Here is an 18695-nt window from a genome sequence, read left to right on the forward strand (position 1 = left end):
TCCTCTGTCCCTTAGGGGCTTCATGCTCTCATCCCCACTTAGTGTTTCTCTGCAGACTGGCTCTCTCCGCTTGCACAGCACTTAAGCTTGTGGTAGCTCCAGATCTACATCTGATGCTTTGGGACTCACGTTTTCAGGGTCTTGATTCCAAATTTATGGGAGGGAAAAATCTCATTGACCCAGCGTGGGTCAGCAGACCATTCCTGGTGCCAACTGCAGTGGCTGGGGTGGTCAGTGATACCTGGGGCTGCCCCTTCAAGGGACCACGGACATCTGATCACCTGGCTAGGCACACTCCGGTTGCTGAGTGTCAGTGGCCCTGCCCAGGTCCTTCCTGCAGCTCCTCCCAAGACCCCTCTCGAGAGTCTGAAAACCCTCCCCCCAATACATCCCTCAGCTATGAGCTCTGAGTCATCATCTGGAACACGGAGGATGTAGTTCTGGATGACGTGAACCCTCTCACTGGAGACATGTCGAGTGACATCTATGTGAAAAGGTAGGCGTGCAGGCCGAGCTGGGCGCATGGCTGTGTACTGAGGTGACTGCGAACAGGGCCTTGGGTCCTGGGCTGAGCCAGAGCCCTGCCTGTCCTCTGGGCCCTGGATGGCGCCCGGAGCTGGGTGGAGGGACCGACCTGAGGGTGAGCGGACGGGCATGCTGGGTGAGGAGCAGATTCTGGACTCGGCCCTGCGCGCATGCCCACCCTCTTGGCCTGTACCTTTCCCCCGGTCCCAGCTGGGTGAAGGGGCTGGAGCACGACAAGCAGGAGACAGACGTTCACTTCAACTCTCTGACTGGGGAGGGCAACTTCAACTGGCGCTTCGTGTTCCGCTTTGAGTACCTGCGCACGGAGCGCGAGGTGAGCGTCCGGCGCCGCCCTGGACGCTTTGCCCTGGAAGAAGCCGAATTCCGGCAGCCGGCTGTGCTGGTCCTGCAGGTCTGGGACTATGACCGCATCTCCGCCAACGACTTCCTCCGTACTGCTGAGCTGTCCTCCCACCTCCATCCTAGCTCCCATTTCTGCCCTCATTGCCGCGCCCTTGGCCCCTGGTTTCCCTACTCTAACCAACCCTGAATCCTGGATTTCAGATCCAAGTCACCAACTTTTGCTTTCTGGCCTAATAATGTATTGAGTTTATTCAGCTCTGAGCATCATAAGCTCCATTCCCACCCAGTCTCCAATTCAATCCTCTCATTTGACCTGAGCTCAGGTTACTCTGGCCCCACAGCTGTTAGTCCCTGCTGTGCCTTGTCCCATAGGACAACCCGCTGACATTTGGGCTGCGGTGTGTGGTGCATAGCTGTGGCCTGACAACTACATCCTAGCTTCTTAAAAAAATGTGTCTTCGGGAGGTGTCATAGTTGTCACGCCTGGGACTTTTGTTGCAGCATCGGGATCTAGTTCCTTGACCAGGGATTGGACCTGGGGCCCCTGCACTGGGAGTGCAGTCTTAACCACTGGACTGCCATTCTAACTCTACATGCCTTGCCTTCCGTCTCCAGGGATTCGGTCAGGCATCAGTCACTTTCTAGCTCTGGGCTCTGCTTTCCTTGGAGTCACTCTCAGGGATAGGAGGTTGGCTCAGACAGACCTGCTCCTGCCTAACCTGGAGCGCTCTGGACTTGCAGGATCCCTGGAGCTGCAGCTACTGGACATGGTGCGAGGGGCCCGGGGCCCCGAGCTCTGCTCCGTGCGGCTGGCCCGGGACGGGGCCGCACCCAGGTGTAACTTGTTTCACTGCCACCGCTTGCAGGGCTGGTGGCCGGTAGTGAAGCTGCGGGAGCCGGAGGACGAGGAGCAGGAACAGCGGGAGGCTCAGACCGGCAAGAAGAGGAGGAAGAAGAGGAAAGGCCGGTGGGAAGACTTAGAGTTCTCGGACTCAGGAGGCAATGTCTACTTCCTCACGGTGGGCAGGAATGGGGATGGGAGGGGTGGGAGGATCGGGGGTCGAGGGTCGGCCTGAGGCCACCCAAGAACTTGGCTTCTGTCCCTTCTTTTCCAGGGAAAGGTTGAGGCAGAATTTGAGCTGCTGACTGTGGAGGAGGCTGAGAAATGGCCAGTGGGGAAGGGGCGCAAGGAGCCTGAGCCCTTGGAGAAGCCCAAGTGAGTGGGGGGCGCAGGAGGCGGGGCCAGATCCGGGGTAGGGGGCGGGGGTGGTGGTGGTGTAGACAGGTGGGGGTTTCCTCCTCATCTGACACCACCTGCTCCCCGACAGCCGCCCCAAAACCTCCTTCAACTGGTTTGTGAACCCGCTGAAGACCTTCGTCTTCTTCATCTGGTGCCGGTACTGGCGCATCTTGGTGCTGCTGCTGCTGCTGGCACTGATCACTGTCTTCCTCCTCCTCGTCTTTTATACCATGCCCGGGCAGATCAGCCAGGTCATCTTCCGCCCCCTCCACCGCCCCTAACTCACCGTGGACACTCATCCCGTAATGCCAGCTCTGGCCTCCTTCCCACCAACAGGAGCCATCCTGGAGTTGCCCTGTTTCCTCTGCCCAAACCTTCCAGGGAATCCACTCTTGTTACCTGCACACCCACGGCAGATAATAAATAACGCTCGGGGCAGAGAATAGAGGTGTTCCTGGGTGACCTTGGGTGTTGGGGGTCACTGGACTAATACACAGGATGGGGGCGGTGCTGCCCACATGGCCCTACTGCCAGGAGGAATAGGACCCAGGGGAGGTTCCCTGCTGAGGAGGCCTGGCCACTGAGGGGTCAGGCCCCCTGAGCAGCCCCCCTGCCCTGCCAGTGGCTGCTGCTGCTCCATGACAGCTAAACCCTCGGTGTGCTTCATGAACTTGTAACCGTGAGAGTAGGCAGGTCACTCAGGACACTTGGTTCCAAGTGACAGAAATCCCAACCCAAGCTGGCTGAAGCAAAAAGGGACTGTTGTGGCTTCCACAGTGGTAATTCCCAGGATGTGGTGGGTTTCAGGCGCTGTTGGTCACAGGGTTCAGACAATGTCACTGAGACTGGTTCTCTGCCTCTGAGCCTGGCGCTGCTGTTCTCAGGGGAAGCTCATTTACGAAGATGGTCTGTCCCTGGAAGTATAGGATGGCTGCAGCAACCCCGACTCTCCCCATCTTCACGTCCAGGAGGAAAGATTTCCTAGTCCTGGTGGAGCCTGGCTTGTTCTGGGTCACTGGGGCCAGCAGGGATGGGGCATGCTGACTGAGGCCCTCCCCTGGAGCTTAGGGTGGGAAATCAACCCTCCTCAAAAATCACACAAGCTGACGGGGTGGGCAGGGAGGTGCCCAGAGGAAACCCAGGATACTGTTAATAGGGGAAATGGTTCCTGGGTGACCAAAAAAACAGGACTCACTGAAGTTGACAACATCATCCACAATTTATAGACAAGTGCCCATCAATAACACGTCCAAGGTCACAGCTCACAAGTGGCCAAGTCAGAGCTGGGTCTCATGTCCGTCTGCTTCAAGAAGTATTCTGGCCATTGCTCTACTTTGTTTCTCCCCCCTCTACTGTCTTACACTGAAACTCCCCAGCTTTTAAAATCCCTGGTTCCCTAGGCTGTGCAGTAGTGAGGTCTTACGACTGGTTCCCCACACGTCTGAAGGGCTCTGATGAAAAGCCCTGACGAGGCCCAGAGCCAAGGTCTAATGCTGGCCCTGGCAGCACCACTACCTTCCCTCCCTGTTTTTCAGTTCTGTGTCCACCCAGGGAATTGCAAAGGACCTGGCTGGACCCCCCTTGGACACCAGGAGCCAGGAGGGGCTTGGCACGGAGCAGGGTCATTAAGCAGGAGAGGATCAGGTGACTGTGCCCAGGGTGGCAGGGAGGGGCCCCAGCTTTAGCCACCACTAGGGGGGCAAGTCCCAGCCTGCACACAGGACCCGTAACCAATAGGGTCGGAAACTCACAAGCTTGGGAGCTCCGGTGACTTGAAGCTCATCCTGGAAAGTTCCATCTTAGCCCTGGGGCTGAACCCAAAAAGCCCGAAGACCACAGTGGGAGGACTGACGACAGGGCTGTGGAGTGGACATCAGTCTGGTTTGAATAATAATAAGCTGGGGATGTCCACATGGGGCTCCCAGAGCCACCTGCTCTGATCTGCTAGTCCTGACTGCCTTCAGTAAGTGGCTGCAATGAGGGGTTGTTCCCACACTCCAGCGAGACCCAAGAACCACACTGAGACCAGCGAGTATATCACAATCAATAGATTTACCAACAACCGGGAGCTGCAACTGCCTCTTTGAATGGGGGTGGGGTGGGGGAGTAGGGTAAGAAGAGGCTGGGAAAATGACCCCAAAGTCAAAGAGAAACAGGAAAAAGAGGGGAGGAGTGGGGAGACAGACAACTATGTTGTCTTCCCTAGATCAATTTTCTTCTGGATGGCTCGAGCTGAGTGGTAGATGAGAGAGTCAATGAGTCCGGCCACTGGGGAGAGAGACAAAGGCTGGCACTGGCCCAGGTGGGCCCTTGGTTTGACCTCCGGGCCTTGTCACCTGACTGGCCAGGGGCCCTTCAAGTGCCCCTCCTCCCTCCACCAAAACCCGATTGGGCGGAGGGGGTGTCAAGCTTTCCACTCCCCACCACGCCCTCAACCCCAGACAGACACCCCACAGCTTCTGACCTGTGAACATGCCCCCGATGATGGCGCACACGCCGGTCAGGAAGTGTGTGAAGGACCTGGCAGAAGGGCAGGGGAGGTCAGCAGGCACCCTGCTCCCTGCAGGCCCAGGCCCCTCCCTTCCCCGGCCCTCACCTGTGCTTCTCTGTCAACTTCACCATCATGGGCGAGAGCTCGTACAGCACGAAGACGCCGGGAAGCCCCTGATCGCCCATCAGCCCGTTGGCGACCTTCTCATGTCTAGTCACAGAGAACTGATTTGTCCTCAGCACCTGGCACAGGAGGGGAGACTGGACCAGGGCCAGGTCTGTGACCTGGCTCCCAACCCCGCAGTCCTACCCGCTGCTCTGGGCCCTGGTTTGGCAGTGCCTTGACTGTGTGGAGGAGAAAGCGAGGCCCCGTGCTGGAATCAAACACCGCAAGGCCCGGGGACCACCTCAACGCCCTCGTGCAGCCTGACCATCCCCGCTTTCCCTCCAGTCACCAGCTCTTTATGGGTTACCAATCCCAGCTCCGCATGGTGGACCCTCTTAGCTGGGGAGAATAGCAACTCTTCAAGGCTGCACCGTGAACCCCGGGCAATGCTAGGCCTGGCATCCTCTCCACTCAGTCCTCACACATTCTACCCGTCTGCAGAGATGCTGCTCCACAGGCCACAGGAGAGACAGGAGGGAGGGGCATGGAAGGGTCAGCCTGGCTAGCCCCTGGCCCAGGGCAGACTGTGGGGGACAGAGAGGCGGACAGTGTACACGGGAGGAGTGGACGGCAAGTAGAAAAAGTGCTCTGAAATCTGACAGCCTGGGGCCTGAGCTCTAGCTATGGGGCAAATCACCCAGCCCCCTCCGAGCCTCAGCCTGTCACCCATCATATGGGGTAAGAGCAGGCCGTCACTTCCCAGGTTGAAGGAATTCACGGGCTTGGCACCAGAGGGTGCCCTGAAGTCTGGGCCCCCTCGGACTCACCTCTCCATCTACCTTCATGTACACTGTGGGCACCACCTTCACAAAATACTGAAACATCATGGAGGCTGTGGGGAGAAGAGGGCACTGGGCGTGGGTGCGAGCAGGGCTTGGGCCGCTGGGGGCTACCTCCCGGGCTGGTACCTTGGGGTGCCGTGACATTGGTGTGGTCCAGGGGGTTCACAATGCCCGGGTAGTCCTCCCCAAATGACAGGTGCCGGATGTAGTGGGTCATGTTGATCTGCAAGCAACACCAGCCCTGGGCCTCCGAGCACCTGAGGCCCCAACAGGCCCCACCCTCTCAAAGGCTTTTCACACAGGGGCCCCTGGGTCTGGGGAGTGGGTGTGCGGAGATGGGTCTTCCCTTGGAGAACCTGCCTGAGACAGACACTCCCAACCCCCACCTAGGAACTCCTTCCTCAGGGTCTGGGGGCTCATGGGGCTGCAGAGTTTGAGGTTGTGGCTGCACCCACACGTGAGACAATCACAGCACACACTCTTGGTCGCCTAGGCTGAAGGGGCCCCGGATCTCCCAGCTCCCTCCCCTGTTCTGCTCCTGTTGAGTCAAACAGCCACTAGAGGGATCTTTTAAAAACTATGCAAATCTGATTCCATTATGACCCTGCTTGAAGTAGGCCAACAGCCTCCCACTGCTCAGGAAAGACACAGACTCCCCTGAATAGCACATGGCCTGTCAGCCCTCCAGGCTCATCCTCAACCAACCACACAGCCCTGTTTTTCCTCAGAAGTGCCCCCTGACCTCACTCCAGGCTCCCTCTGCCCGGATGCTCTTGTCCAAGCTCATCCCCCATCTCCAGCCTATGCAGGTCTCAGTTCAAAAGTCACAGCAGTGATCCTCACACTGCACCCGTCAGACCGTGGTTCATTGTTCTGTATCTGCTCCCCCATCCCAGGATGTCTCTACAGAGAATGAAGGCAGCGACTAGGCCTCCACCTCCATCCACCCTCCATGGTTTCCACCTGGTACGTACGTTGTCGAGGCCGAAGCTCTGCAGGTCGTGGACTAGGAGAGAAGGGAGAAGGTGTCAGCAGGGGAGCAGGCTCTCCAGACCCTTGCTCGGGCCTCCCCACTCCTCCTGCTGGACCATGACCTGCCTGGCTCGTCTTCCACCCCTCAATCACTCACCAACCCGGCCCTGCTTGAGGGCAGCCAGAGGGCCTGCTGTGGGCCTGCATGAGAGGTGAGAGTTCATGCCCTCTACAGGGCCCACTTCTTCCCTCGCATGTGCAGGGAGCCCTTCATGGGCACCACTCCAGACCTCTGCTCCCACCAAGGCCCGAGGCCCTGCATCTCAGGAGATAAAGCCCATTGACTCAGGTCTTTCAGGACTAGAGCCGATGGGCCAGTCACTGAACCCCAAAGCGAGGTGGGACTTAAGAATGTGGTCTAATTTCTTTCCAGGCCTCCTCTGCTCCCACCCTCAAGCCACCAAAGGGAGCCCAGCAGGCACCCTACACCTCCTGTTCCAGAACAAATTCCTCCTGCCCTTGAACCCTGATCCCTCCCACTACAAGGAACCCCAGCTAATGGATACACTTACTGCTAGTTATAGTCACCCAGCCGTCAGGCCAGAGAAGGCCCCCCACCCAGGCCCACCCACACCCACCCCTCTTCTTGGGAGGACAGGCTGCCCCAGAAATGGGGGCTTGGCTTCCCTGGGGGTAGGGCCACTTACTCTCCACAGCGTGTACTGCAGCATGGGGGAGAGAAGGAGAGAGAAGGGAGGAAGAGAAAAAAGATTCAAAGCTTCACAGTGAGAACCACAGAGCTGGACATGTGGTAGAAGGGAGGACCAGATGTTCCTGCCTCAGTAGCGGGGTCTGGACTCAGCTAACAGGCCTCCTCCCAGTCCCCTCCCCTGGCCAGAGAAGAGTGCAAGGGGGCTTGGGCAGAACTGTGGTCGCCTAGGAAGAACAAAAGACCTAGAGCCCAGAGGGTCACTTCCCTAGCTGTGTGACCTTGGGCAGGTCACGTATTCTCTCTGAGCCTTGGTGCCCTCTGAAGACCAGGTAGGATCTAAGATAAACTTTACAATCTTCCCCTCTCCTCCCCTAAATCAACATGATGTCAGAAACTAGCTTCCAGGCCTTCAGTTCAGCCTCTGGCCTTGGGCATCTGTAGCTCTGTGTTTCGAATATCCCTCGAGGGTATGGCGGACCCTTTGCCCTGGGCTCCCTGCTCTGACAACAGCCAGACGGAGAGGCAGAGATGGGTCACCTCTCACTGAGTGCCCACAGGCCCTATGCCCACAGAGCCACATTAATCGTCTTCCTACAACCCCAGTGAGACCACCTTCCCTGGCCCCTCCAGATGCACCTGCCTGCCCCAACGTTCAGGCGCACCCCTGCAGACCGCTGTGAAGACCAGCGAGGCCATCTTCACCAAGCCCGTTACTTCTGTCCTTTGTTACCAGGCAGCTCAGGACTGCCGGGTCATCTCTTCCCTGGACTCTTACCACCATGTGGCTCTGTATGTCCTCGAGTACAATCCTGACTCCCATCCCTTCTAGGTCCTTCCACACGCCCTGTTACTCATCAGCAAAACCCCAACATCTCCAACCTCCACACCTCCCTCCTGCTCACACTTTGGCCACAGCCCAGCTTGCCCTTGCAGCCCCCAAGCAGTGACTCCTTCTCTCCCACACCTGTCCTCCTTCCTGGCCTAACAGAGGTCCTCCTTGCTCCTCAATGCCATTTCTAGATCACTTCATTTCCCTTGATTTTCCCTAAAAATCTCAGGTCTACAGCTCATGGCACTGCACCACCTTCCATCCCCATTTGTTTGAATCGCCTGGAAACCCACACAGAACCACCAGTCAGTCCTCTCACACTGGCGCCCGAGAGTTTTGGCCACTCGCTGTCACACTGTCTTAGACAATGGCCCTGTCACAACTCCTGATGATTTCCATGTCACTCTGCTGCCAACCGACCTGTACCTATGCAGGTCCGCCTTCCCTCCTGTTGCCAAATTGGGACTTTCTACACCTCTAAGGCATTACATTGTCTTCCTTTTCCTTCTCAAAGACTTCACTCCAGCAAATGTCCCTCTCGGCTACAGGGCATCACTTCTGTTCTCTCCACTAGGCAATTTCCGACAGCATGTTGACACATGGCTACACCACACGTCTTACAAAACTCCCGCCTGACTTCCATTCTCTCCAGCGACGGGCCCCTCTCCCCTTCCCCTTGAGAGCAAGCCCCACAAGGGCTGCCTCTGTTCACCGCCTGCAGCTCCTCTCACACGCCCTCCTGAACCACGCAGTGGGTGCTTCCCGGCCCAAACTACTCTGTTCGGGTCACAATGACCACTGCCGCATTAGACACGCCACGGTCATTCTACCTGACATCCAGAAGCACCCGACAGAGTTCTGGAGACACATCCGCCCCTTAGCTTTCAGGATATCACCCTCCGGGTCACACTCTCACCTCCCCAGTGTCTCCGCTGCTGCTTCCTTCTGTCCTCTAATTTCGGGGGCCCGGCGCTTAGACCCCTGAACTCTCCTCCTCTACATCTACCCTCACCTCCATCTGAAAGGTGACTCATCCAGTCTCATGGTTTTAAACACATAGATGACTCCAACATGTGTATCCCTAGGCCAGACCTCTCTCCTGAACTCCAGACTTGGAGTGGCCAATTGCTTACTTGACATCTGGGGTGATATCCCATTGGTCTGAACATATCAAAGGCGGCTTCATGTTCTCACTCCAACCGTCTAAACCTGTTCCTCTGAGCCTCCCCTTCTCACTAAATAGTAACTTCATCCTACAGAGTCATCTTTACTCCTCTTTTCCTCACCTTCTCATCTGTTGGCAACCCCTCTCAGCTCTACCTTTGAAATATCCACGGTCACTTCTCACCACCTCCACCCCCACTCCAGCCCAGCCCCCAAAATCGGGTGCCTTGACTGATCACTGCGACAGCCTCCTAACTGGCCTCTCTTGCCCACTCTGCCCCCTCACCCACAACCCACCAGTCTCCTTAACGAAGCAAAATGCTGCCTGTCAGAGTTAAGTCAAAGTTAAGTCAGATCACATGAAACTTCCTCAGAGCCCTACAACACCCTCCCATCTCACGCAAAGTAAAAGCCCAAGTCCCTGCAATGCCCTCCCGGGCCCTACACGACAGGGCCCTGTTACCTCCCTCACCTTATTTCCTAACCATGCAGCTCAGCTCACCGTGCTCCAGTCACCCTAACTTCCTCCCTGCACCCTGAGTTCACCAAGCGCATTCCTGCATTCGCTATTCTAGGGCTTTGCATTCGCTATTCTATTTGAGAAGGAAATGGCAACCCACTCCAGTACTCTTGCCTAGAAAATTCCATGGATGGAGGAGCCTGATGGGCTACAGTCCATGGGGTCACAAAGAGTCAAACACGACTGAGTGACTTCACTCACTCATTCTATTTGAAACACTTCCCCACAGTCATTCACATGGCCAGGCCCTGTACTCACTTCAGATCTTCACTCAGATGTTACCCATCAGTCTTCCCTGACACCCTCCATGGAACAGCACACACATACCATCTCACCCAAGCCTCTCACGTCACTCATTCTTATCCTGGCTTTATTGGGTTTGAGTTGCTTAAATACATTCTTGATATACCATATCTTTATATGTACTTGTTGACTGTCTCTTTCTTTACTAGAATGTTCTGAGGGCAGGGATTTTGTTTGGATTGCTGCTGTATCCTTAGCACCTGGACTAGCACATGACAAGACAATCACGATAGGTGATTACTAAGCATCTAGTGAATGAATGAATGAAAAAAGGAATGAGAATAAATCTCCATTTATTCATCCTTGTGAACAACACTGTAAGGCAAGTACTATTTCAGGCCCATTTTACAGAAGAAGAAACCGAGTAGGGCTCAATATGTCCCAATTTAACACAGCCTAAGAGCGGCAGAACCTGGGTTCCAAACCGGCTCTGCTTCCGTCAAAGTCTCACACGCGGGTTACTTGACGCTGGGGCTGCCACTGGAACAAGTACCTACCACATGCCAGGTTCCCTGCTGTCATCTTAAACCTGCCCAAACAGCGTAGGAGATAAGTACTATCATCGCCACTTTAGAAAGGAGGAAACTGAAGCTAAGAAAGTAAAGGAACTTTCCCAAAGTTGCAGATAACCTGGAAGGTCTAAGACTGAACTCTGAAGCCAGACAGTCTGGCTCCTTGGCATGTGCCCTTAACCGTTTACCAAACCACTGCCCTGAGACGAGGCTCTGCTCTGGGCCAAGACAGAAGTGCATCAGGCAGGGGAAGGGACCCTCCAACTCGCCAGGTGTGCCGGCTGCTCTGGGGCGCTTACCGTGCACGTGGGACTGCTGGAAGCTCTTCCCGGGGGCAAAGTGGAAGTTTCCGGCCACCTGGGGGGAGATGCCCGCTCATCCTCCAGCGTTTCCTCCTTTCCCTTTGTCCTTTGTCCCCTGAGGGCAAGTGTGCCCTCGAGTCACAGTGGACTGGGGCCCACCCACAGCCCAGCTGGCCTGTCCCGCCTCGGGTCCTCCTGTACCTTGTTGACCTCCAGGAAGCCGTACACCTGGCAGCCTTCGTTCTTCTGCTCCTGCATTTTCTGGCTGAAGCCCTCCCGCCGGCACTGCTCAATGGTGTCCGGGTTCTTGAAGGCCCAGCCTCGACGGCGATATGCCTCCCGCACGTCCTCACAGGAGTTACAGCACCTGAAGAGGGGAGGTGCGGGGGGAGCGTCAGAGAGGCACCCGAAAAGTGCTGGCACCTTGGGAAACAAGGCAGTGCCGCCCACTAACAAAGCCTCCCCCAGCCTCATCTTTGATCATCCAGCGTCCTCCAGGTATGTTTCCTCAGCGGCAGCAGGGCTGTTGAAACATACATACTCCCATTCTGTTTGGGGTGATGAGAAGTTTAAACCGGATCATGGTGATGGCCACACAGGGCTATGCATGTAGTTAACACTACCAGATGGCACATATGAAAACAGTCAAAATGGTACATTTCATGTCACGTATATTTTACCTCAATTAAAAAAAAGATTGTAAATGCATACTCCCAGGCTCTACCCTAGACCTGCTGAACCAGGGGTCTCTCAGGGGTCAGGGCCTGAGAAACAAAACAGCAGCTGCCACATAAGGAAGGCTTAAGAGCCCGGGCTGAGCCTTCCAATCTCAGTGCCGTACATAGAAAATACATTTATTCCCTAGGTAAGTCTTCTGAGAAAGGCGTCCTTTTCACCCCCTTCACAAGGATTATGTAGTTTGGCCCAAGGACACATAGGTGGAACCCAGGCAGCTGGACTCCAGAGACTACCACTGAGCCAGAACAAGGATCACTTTGACCTCGTCCCCAGCTCTTGAGCCTGACACCTGACCTGGGATCAGTGATCAGGGCACATAGCCCATGCCATCTAAATTCTTGGCCAAGACCACCACACACACACACACACACACACACACACACACACACACACACACGGCATCCAACAGAGGCTGGGGATGACTGACAAAAAGCACCTGATGGGAGCCCTGCTCCCCACCCCCCAGCTTGACCCCCTGACCCTGGCTCACTTGATGTCTTCCATCTCAGCACCATAGCAGCTCTCACAGCGATCAGGGTCCAGGGAATCAGGGTCAAACACCTTCACCTCGACTTTCCCGAGCTCTAAGGGGAAGGCAAGAGGCAGGGCCATGAGCCAGGGGCAGGCGCAGTGAAATCACTACCCCTAACCCTCGCATGGACTTCCCTGGTGGCTTAGACAGTAAAGAATCTGCCTGCAATGAGGGAGACCTGGGTTTGATGCCTGGGTTAGGAAGATCCCCTGGAGGAGGGCATGGCAACCCACTTCAGTATTATTGCCTAGAGAATCCACATGGACAGAGGAGCCTAGAGGGCTATAGTCCGTGGGATGACAAAGAGTCAGACATGGCTAAGTGACTAGGCACAGCACAACCCTTGCATGGGCCCTCTGGCCTGTGGCTTAGGAATAATAAACATTGTAATACCTAATATTTACATAATGCATACTATGTATGTGTCAGACACTAAGCATTTCCACACATGTTGCATTTCTTTTAATAAAAGGTAATAGCAATAAAACAATAAAAGTGAATACCAAAGATTAGCTGAATACAGGTCACTGTACTTTACACAGTCTCTTTTCAACCCCACACGACTCTGTGAAGGTGGAGGTTACTATCCCCACAGTACTGAGAAGGTGCTGAGGCTCAGAGTGAAAAGTGATTTCGCCAGTGCAACACTGTAAGCGGCAGAGTTCAGTGCTGAACCCCAAGTGTAAGCCCTAACCCCTTGCCCTGGTGCCTCTCAGACTGCTCTCTCTGCACCTGGCTCCCCGCCTTTAACTACCTCACTGTAACTGGCGGTTTCAATATTCAGAACCCTGACTTCTAGTCCTCCAGTAATCTTTTTATTTTTGTCAACCATCCTCAACCAGCCATTTCCATACTCAGTTACTACCAGTGGTCACAAACCTTCCAGAATTCAATGTCATAATCCCAATCTTAAATCTTATCTTTTTTTCCAGCTCGCTCTCTCTGGTACCCAGAAGCCACCGATTCTTTGTTACCAATATCACCCCTTCATACTCTCACTTCCCTCTTTATTTAAGTTCTATGGTTCAAATGGGTAATGAACTACCTCCTTATTAAATGGTGCTGGAAAAAACAGATATTCACATGCAAAAGAAGGAAATCACACCCCTATTTTACACCACTTGCAAAAATTAACTCAAAATGGATTAAAGACTTAAATGTAAAACTTGATACTGCAAAACTCCTAGGAAGAAAACATAGGGAAAGAACTCCTTGATACTGGTCTTGGCAATGATTTTTTGGATACAACACGAAAAGCACAAGCAACAAAAGCAAAAAGAAATAAGTGCTACTACATCAAAAGAAACAGCTTCTGCACAGCAAACAAACTATTAACAAAATGAAAGGGCAACCTATGGAACAAAGGAAATATTTACAAAAAGTATCTCTGATAAGGGATATCAAAAACATTGGAGGAACTGATATAACTCAATAGCAGAAAACCCAATTTGTCCAATTAAAAATGGGCAAAGCAGTTGAATAAACATTTTTCAAAAGAAGACATACAGATGGTCAACAGGGACACGAAAAGGTGCTCAACGTTACTCATCATCGGGGAAATGCAAATCAAAACCACTAGGTATCACCTCACATCTGTTAGAATGGCTATTATTGGAAAAAACAAAAACAAAAAATAAAATAACATTGTCGACAAAGCAGAGAAAAGGGAACCCTTGTGCACTGTTAGTGGGAGTGTAAATTGGTATAGCCATTATGGCATCCGGTCCCACCACTTCATGGGAAATAGATGGGGAAACAGTGGAAACAGTGTCAGACTATTTTTCTGGGCTCCAAAATCACTACAGATGGTGACTGCAGCCATGAAATTAAAAGACGCTTACTCCTTGGAAGGAAAGTTATGACCAACCTAGATAGCATATTCAAAAGCAGAGACATTACTTTGCCAACAAAGGTCCGTCTAGTCAAGGCTATGGTTTTTCCAGTGGTCACGTATGGATGTGAGAGTTGGACTGTGAAGAAGGCTGAGTGCCAAAGAATTGATGCTTTTGAACTGTGGTGTTGGAGAAGACTCTTGAGAGTCCCTTGGACTGCAAGGAGATCCAACCAGTCCATTCTGAAGGAGATCAGCCCTGGGATTTCTTTGGAAGGAATGATGCTGAAGCTGAAACTCCAGTACTTTGGCCACCTCCAAGAGTTGACTCACTGGAAAAGACTCTGATGCTGGGAGGGATTGGGGGCAGGAGGAGAAGGGGACGACAGAGGATGAGATGGCTGGATGGCATCACTGACTCGATGGACGTGAGTCTCAGTGAACTCCGGGAGTTGGTGATGGACAGGGAGGCCTGGCGTGCTGCGATTCATGGGGCTGCAAAGAGTCGGACACGACTGAGCGACTGATCTGATCTGATTATGGAAAACAATATGGAAGTCCTTCAAAAAATTAAAAATAGAATTGCCAGATGTCCCAGCAATCCCCATCTCTAGGTATATATACAAAAAAGAAAGAAAGAAATCACCATCTTGAAGAGATATCTGTAGCTCATGTTTACTGTAGTACTATCCACAATAATCAAGACGTGAAAACAACATGAGTCAATCAACAAATGAATGGATAAAGAAACTGTGACTTGTGCGCCTCTCTGTAAGTGTGTGTATGCATATATATATACATACACACATATTTATACACATACAGAGCTATATACATATATATGGTATATATATGTAATGTTCCAATATATATATAGGAATATATTGGAATATTATATATTCTGAACATCTTATGGAGAAACCTGAACAAAGTTTTTGCCCAAACCAATATATATTATGTATATGTATACGTGGGTGTGTGTGCTTAGTCATTCAGTCACGTCCAACTCTTTGTGACTCCATGGACTGTAGCCCACCAAGCTCCTCTGTTCACAGAATTTTCCAGGCAAGGACAATGGAGTGGTTGCCATTTCTTCCTCCAGGGGATCTTTCTGACCGAAGGATCGAACCTGTGTCTCTTGTGTCTCTTGTATTGGCAGGTGGATTCTTTACCATTGGGCCACTTGGGAAGCTCTGTATGTGTATATATTGGAATATTATTCAGCCATTAAAAAGAAGAATATCCTACCATTTTCAACAACATGGATGAACCTGAGGATATTATATTAAGTGAAATAAGTGAGACAGAGAAAGACAAATACTGTTATGGTCTCATTTACATATAATCTAAAAATAACAAATTCATAGAAAGACAGTAGATTGTTGGCTGCCAGGGGTTCAGGGGTAGGGAAAATGGGGAAATGTTGGTCAAAGGGCACAGACTTTCACTTATAAGATGAATAAGTTCTGGGGATCTAACAGCATGGGGACTATAGTTAACGATGTTGTAAACTTGAAAGTTGCTAAGAGTAGATCTTAAATGTTCTCACCTCATATACAAAAAAGGTAACTGTGAGGTAATGGCCGTTACCCTACTACGGTAATCATCTTACAATATGTATGTATGTAAATCATCATGAACTTACATGATGCTACATTCCAAGTACACAGCCACAAAGCTGGAAAAAAAATCTCTAGTCCTCTGCTGTAATTCTTCTCTTGCACACAAGCACAAGTCACTTGTTCCTCTCTCCCCTCGTTGTATAAGAATAGCAAAACCCACCTTCCAGCTGAGTTCAACTCTCTGTGCCTACTTCTTCCTGTGCCTCCCTTAAGACTGCCTGGCAATCCTACTTCCTTTCACTAATGCCTTTCACTCTTCCATTCTCTGAGATGACTAATTTATATCTTTTCCTCTCTCCTTAGGCTTCCAAAATCCCTTCCCCTTTCTCCACTCTCAGCTAATGACCTTGCTTTCAATCTCCACTAAAAAGACAGAAGCAACAGGACCTGGCTAAATCTCAACACCAAACCAACCAACCCACATGCACTCTCTTCCAGTCCCCACCCCACTTTTCTGCTTTCTCTTACAGCTAAACTCCCAGAAGGGTTATCTATACTTGATGTCTCCATTTCCTTTTCTGCTCTGTAATTAGATTTTCATCCCCAACAGTATCAAAACTATTCTATTCAGTTTCCAGTGACCTCCATGTTGCCAACTGCAATGGTCAGAACAACCCAACCAAGCTGCTCCCAAATTCCTGACCCACAGAAACTGACAAAAACAAATGTTTGTTAAATTAAATCACTAACTTTTGGGGTTACTTGTTACACAGTAGTGGAGATATATATATTCCCCCACCTCTCCCACCCATACACAAAAGTCCTCTTCCTTCTCTGGTCATTAAATCATTCACTCACTCAGACCAAAACCTTGGAATCGACCTTGACTCCATATCCAATCCTAAAGCAAATTCTATTTGTTTTACTGGTGTTCAACATTTGAATGAACAAATGATAAAGCTGACCAACAAAGCAATCTCTAAGGTGTGAAAAAATCAGAGCTTTCAGGAAGGTTTTGTTATGGAGGGAAACTGAGTTAATGGAGGCACTGGGAGGACACAGAGAAAAGAAAGGAAGCTAAAAGTGAACAACACTCTGAACTAGGCATTATACATGTATTACTTCATTTGATCCTGCAATTCCATGTGGTAGGTACAACTGTTTATCACCATTTTAAGAGCCAAGGGCATGGACTGCAAAAGACAAAGCTACATCTGAACTCAGGCAATCTAATTCAAGGACAAAGACTTAAACTTAAGCCTTCCTGCATTCCAAGAGGGAAGAGCATTATGGGCTGAAGTCAGTCTGTGGGACAGGGAAGTAGACAGCCAGAGAAGCCTGGGTCCACCTACAGGAGTTCCGCCAAGGCACCTAGGACTCATCCTCCGACTTCTGTTACTAAACCACAATAGGCAGGGATTCGGGACCTTAGAATGACAGCCACGTAGAGTACTCTCCTCAATACACAGAGGCTAAAAAGCCAGCATTTCAGCCCACCCTGACTCTTAACAGCTGGGGGACCCTTGGAAAGCCACTTGACTCCTCTGGGTCCTAGATGCTTCACGTATCACTGAGTCAGTCACAGCCCACTTGCCAGAAGGTAGGGCTTGGGCATGTCCAGCTCTGGGATTTGAGATCTGGCCTCTTCCCCCCAAGTTACCATGACGCTCTGCCTCTGAGCTCACGGGAAAGCCATCCTTATCAAGCCGTTTTTTGAACAGGTTGTGCTCCACATCCAGCTGCTGCTCCCCAGCCACATCCATGGCATCGATGCTCAGATCTGGAAGCAGGAGGTCAGGGTAAAGGGCTGTGTCCTAAGGGTAAGGGTTTTGGAGAGTAAGGGGACGCTGAGCTTGTTTCGGGGCGGCAGTGGACTAGGGGAAGGAGGCTCTCCTGGAGTCCAGTCCAGAACCTAAGGCTGGAGCTGTGAACCTGGAAGCCATCTGAGAACCCTGGGGCTTGCCATTCCCACCCATGGTGAGGTACTCACAAGCACAAGGCATGTGCGGAAAGAGCACATTGATGTTGATCTTCAGTTTATCCCCCCGTGACTTGTCCACGTAGAGTTCAGGATGCACCTGGGGCAGGACTACCTTAGTAAGATTTCACCTCAACCCTCTCTTGCCCCATTCCATAAGCTCCTACCACTATAATGCCAAGCCCCGCCCACCTACTAGGCCCCGCCCCTTACCTCTGTGGTGAGGTAATACTGCAGCTCTGACAGGAACAATAGTAGCATAAGAAGGCCACTGACAATGGTCACTGCAGGGCAGGGAGCGAGGGTCAGAATGGCCTCTGTCCCTCTCCCTCTGCCCCCGGCAGGCCGGACAGGTTCCAGGCGCCCCGGCCAACCTCCAGGACACCCCACTCCCCGCGACCTCGACCCCGCCACGCCCTACCCGTGGCGCCCCCGCAGGTCTTGACCCGGAAGTCCTCCAGAGTCTTGGGATAGGCATCGAACTGCTTCAGCTTCCCCAGCGCCTCCATGGGGACCAGCCGGAAAGGGGAAGCCAGAGGGCCCGCCCCGGCAGCCTCCCGCTTCCGGCCTGGAGCTTGGGCCACGCCCCCTCTTTCGGCACGCAGGCGCAGCAATGCCCACGCTTGGCCCCACCCCTTGCTGCGTTCTCACTCAGGCCGCCCCGCCCACCTGTGCTGCTCCTGCCTTTGGCGGCTGGAACCGGCTCCGGTGGGGTGGTTGAGGGGGTGAAGAAATAAGGGGTTAGGTTTTCTGTGGAGCAGAGTGCCTGGAAGAGGACTCAACCGGATAGACACAGTAATAGCAGCATTCGCTTGCCTTGTGCCCCGAGCTGCACCTCGAGTTTCACATCAGACTCTTGGAACCTCCTAGAACAGTGGTTTTCACAGTGTCCTCAATGGGCAGCCTCATTATCATCTGAAATTGGTTAGGAATGCACACTATTGTGCCCTGACACAAACCTGCTGATCAGAAACTCTAGGAATGACTCCCAGGCGATTTCCTGCAGTTAACAGCTTGAGAATCACCTCTGTAAAGTCGGTGTGACTTTTATATCCATTTTTCTCAAGGATAAACTGTGGCCGTGGAAAAGCTAAGTAACTTGCCCTGTGTGTGTGTGTGTGTGTGTGTGTGTGTGTGTGTGTGTGTGTGTGTTGCTCACTAGTGTCTGACTCTT

At 52.4% G+C, this 18695-nt stretch overlaps 2 protein-coding genes across 4 annotated transcripts in view; one reads left to right on the top strand and one right to left on the bottom strand.

The window, feature by feature from the left end:
* The window catches only part of LOC147360324 (fer-1-like protein 4), a 46618-nt gene extending 44047 nt beyond the window's left edge, over positions 1-2571 (top strand). Inside the window, 6 exon segments of the mRNA XM_086331256.1 lie at positions 398-496; positions 736-977; positions 1504-1658; positions 1755-1907; positions 2004-2104; positions 2217-2571. Coding sequence (XP_086187382.1) covers positions 398-496; positions 736-977; positions 1504-1658; positions 1755-1907; positions 2004-2104; positions 2217-2409 — 943 coding nt within the window. The 3' untranslated portion in view covers positions 2410-2571.
* A 1590-nt stretch (positions 2572-4161) lies between these two features.
* On the bottom strand, positions 4162-18064 carry ERGIC3 (ERGIC and golgi 3). Of its 3 annotated transcripts, XM_086332178.1 has the most exons (14): positions 17943-18064; positions 17735-17805; positions 17534-17621; positions 17204-17323; positions 12109-12202; positions 11082-11247; positions 10878-10935; positions 7246-7260; positions 6541-6572; positions 5693-5789; positions 5552-5616; positions 4725-4861; positions 4593-4648; positions 4162-4396 (listed from the first exon to the last, which is right to left on the bottom strand). In XM_086332178.1, the coding sequence occupies exons 1-14, from the start codon at positions 18028-18030 to the stop codon at positions 4317-4319; spliced, it is 1167 nt and encodes a 388-aa protein (XP_086188304.1). In that variant the 5' UTR covers positions 18031-18064; the 3' UTR covers positions 4162-4316. The 3 variants fall into 3 exon arrangements, with proteins under 3 accessions (XP_086188304.1, XP_086188305.1, XP_086188306.1); XM_086332179.1 differs by lacking the exon at positions 7246-7260; XM_086332180.1 differs by lacking the exons at positions 4162-4396; positions 4593-4648; positions 4725-4861; ... (2 more) ...; positions 6541-6572; positions 7246-7260 and adding an exon at positions 10343-10595.
* Positions 18065-18695: the final 631 nt, after the last annotated feature.

Source organism: Bos grunniens, chromosome 13 (genome assembly GCF_055505025.1).
Source record: "Bos grunniens cultivar Pamir isolate PY7600 chromosome 13, Bosgru_T2T1.0, whole genome shotgun sequence".
NCBI classification, from domain to species: Eukaryota; Metazoa; Chordata; class Mammalia; order Artiodactyla; family Bovidae; genus Bos; species Bos grunniens.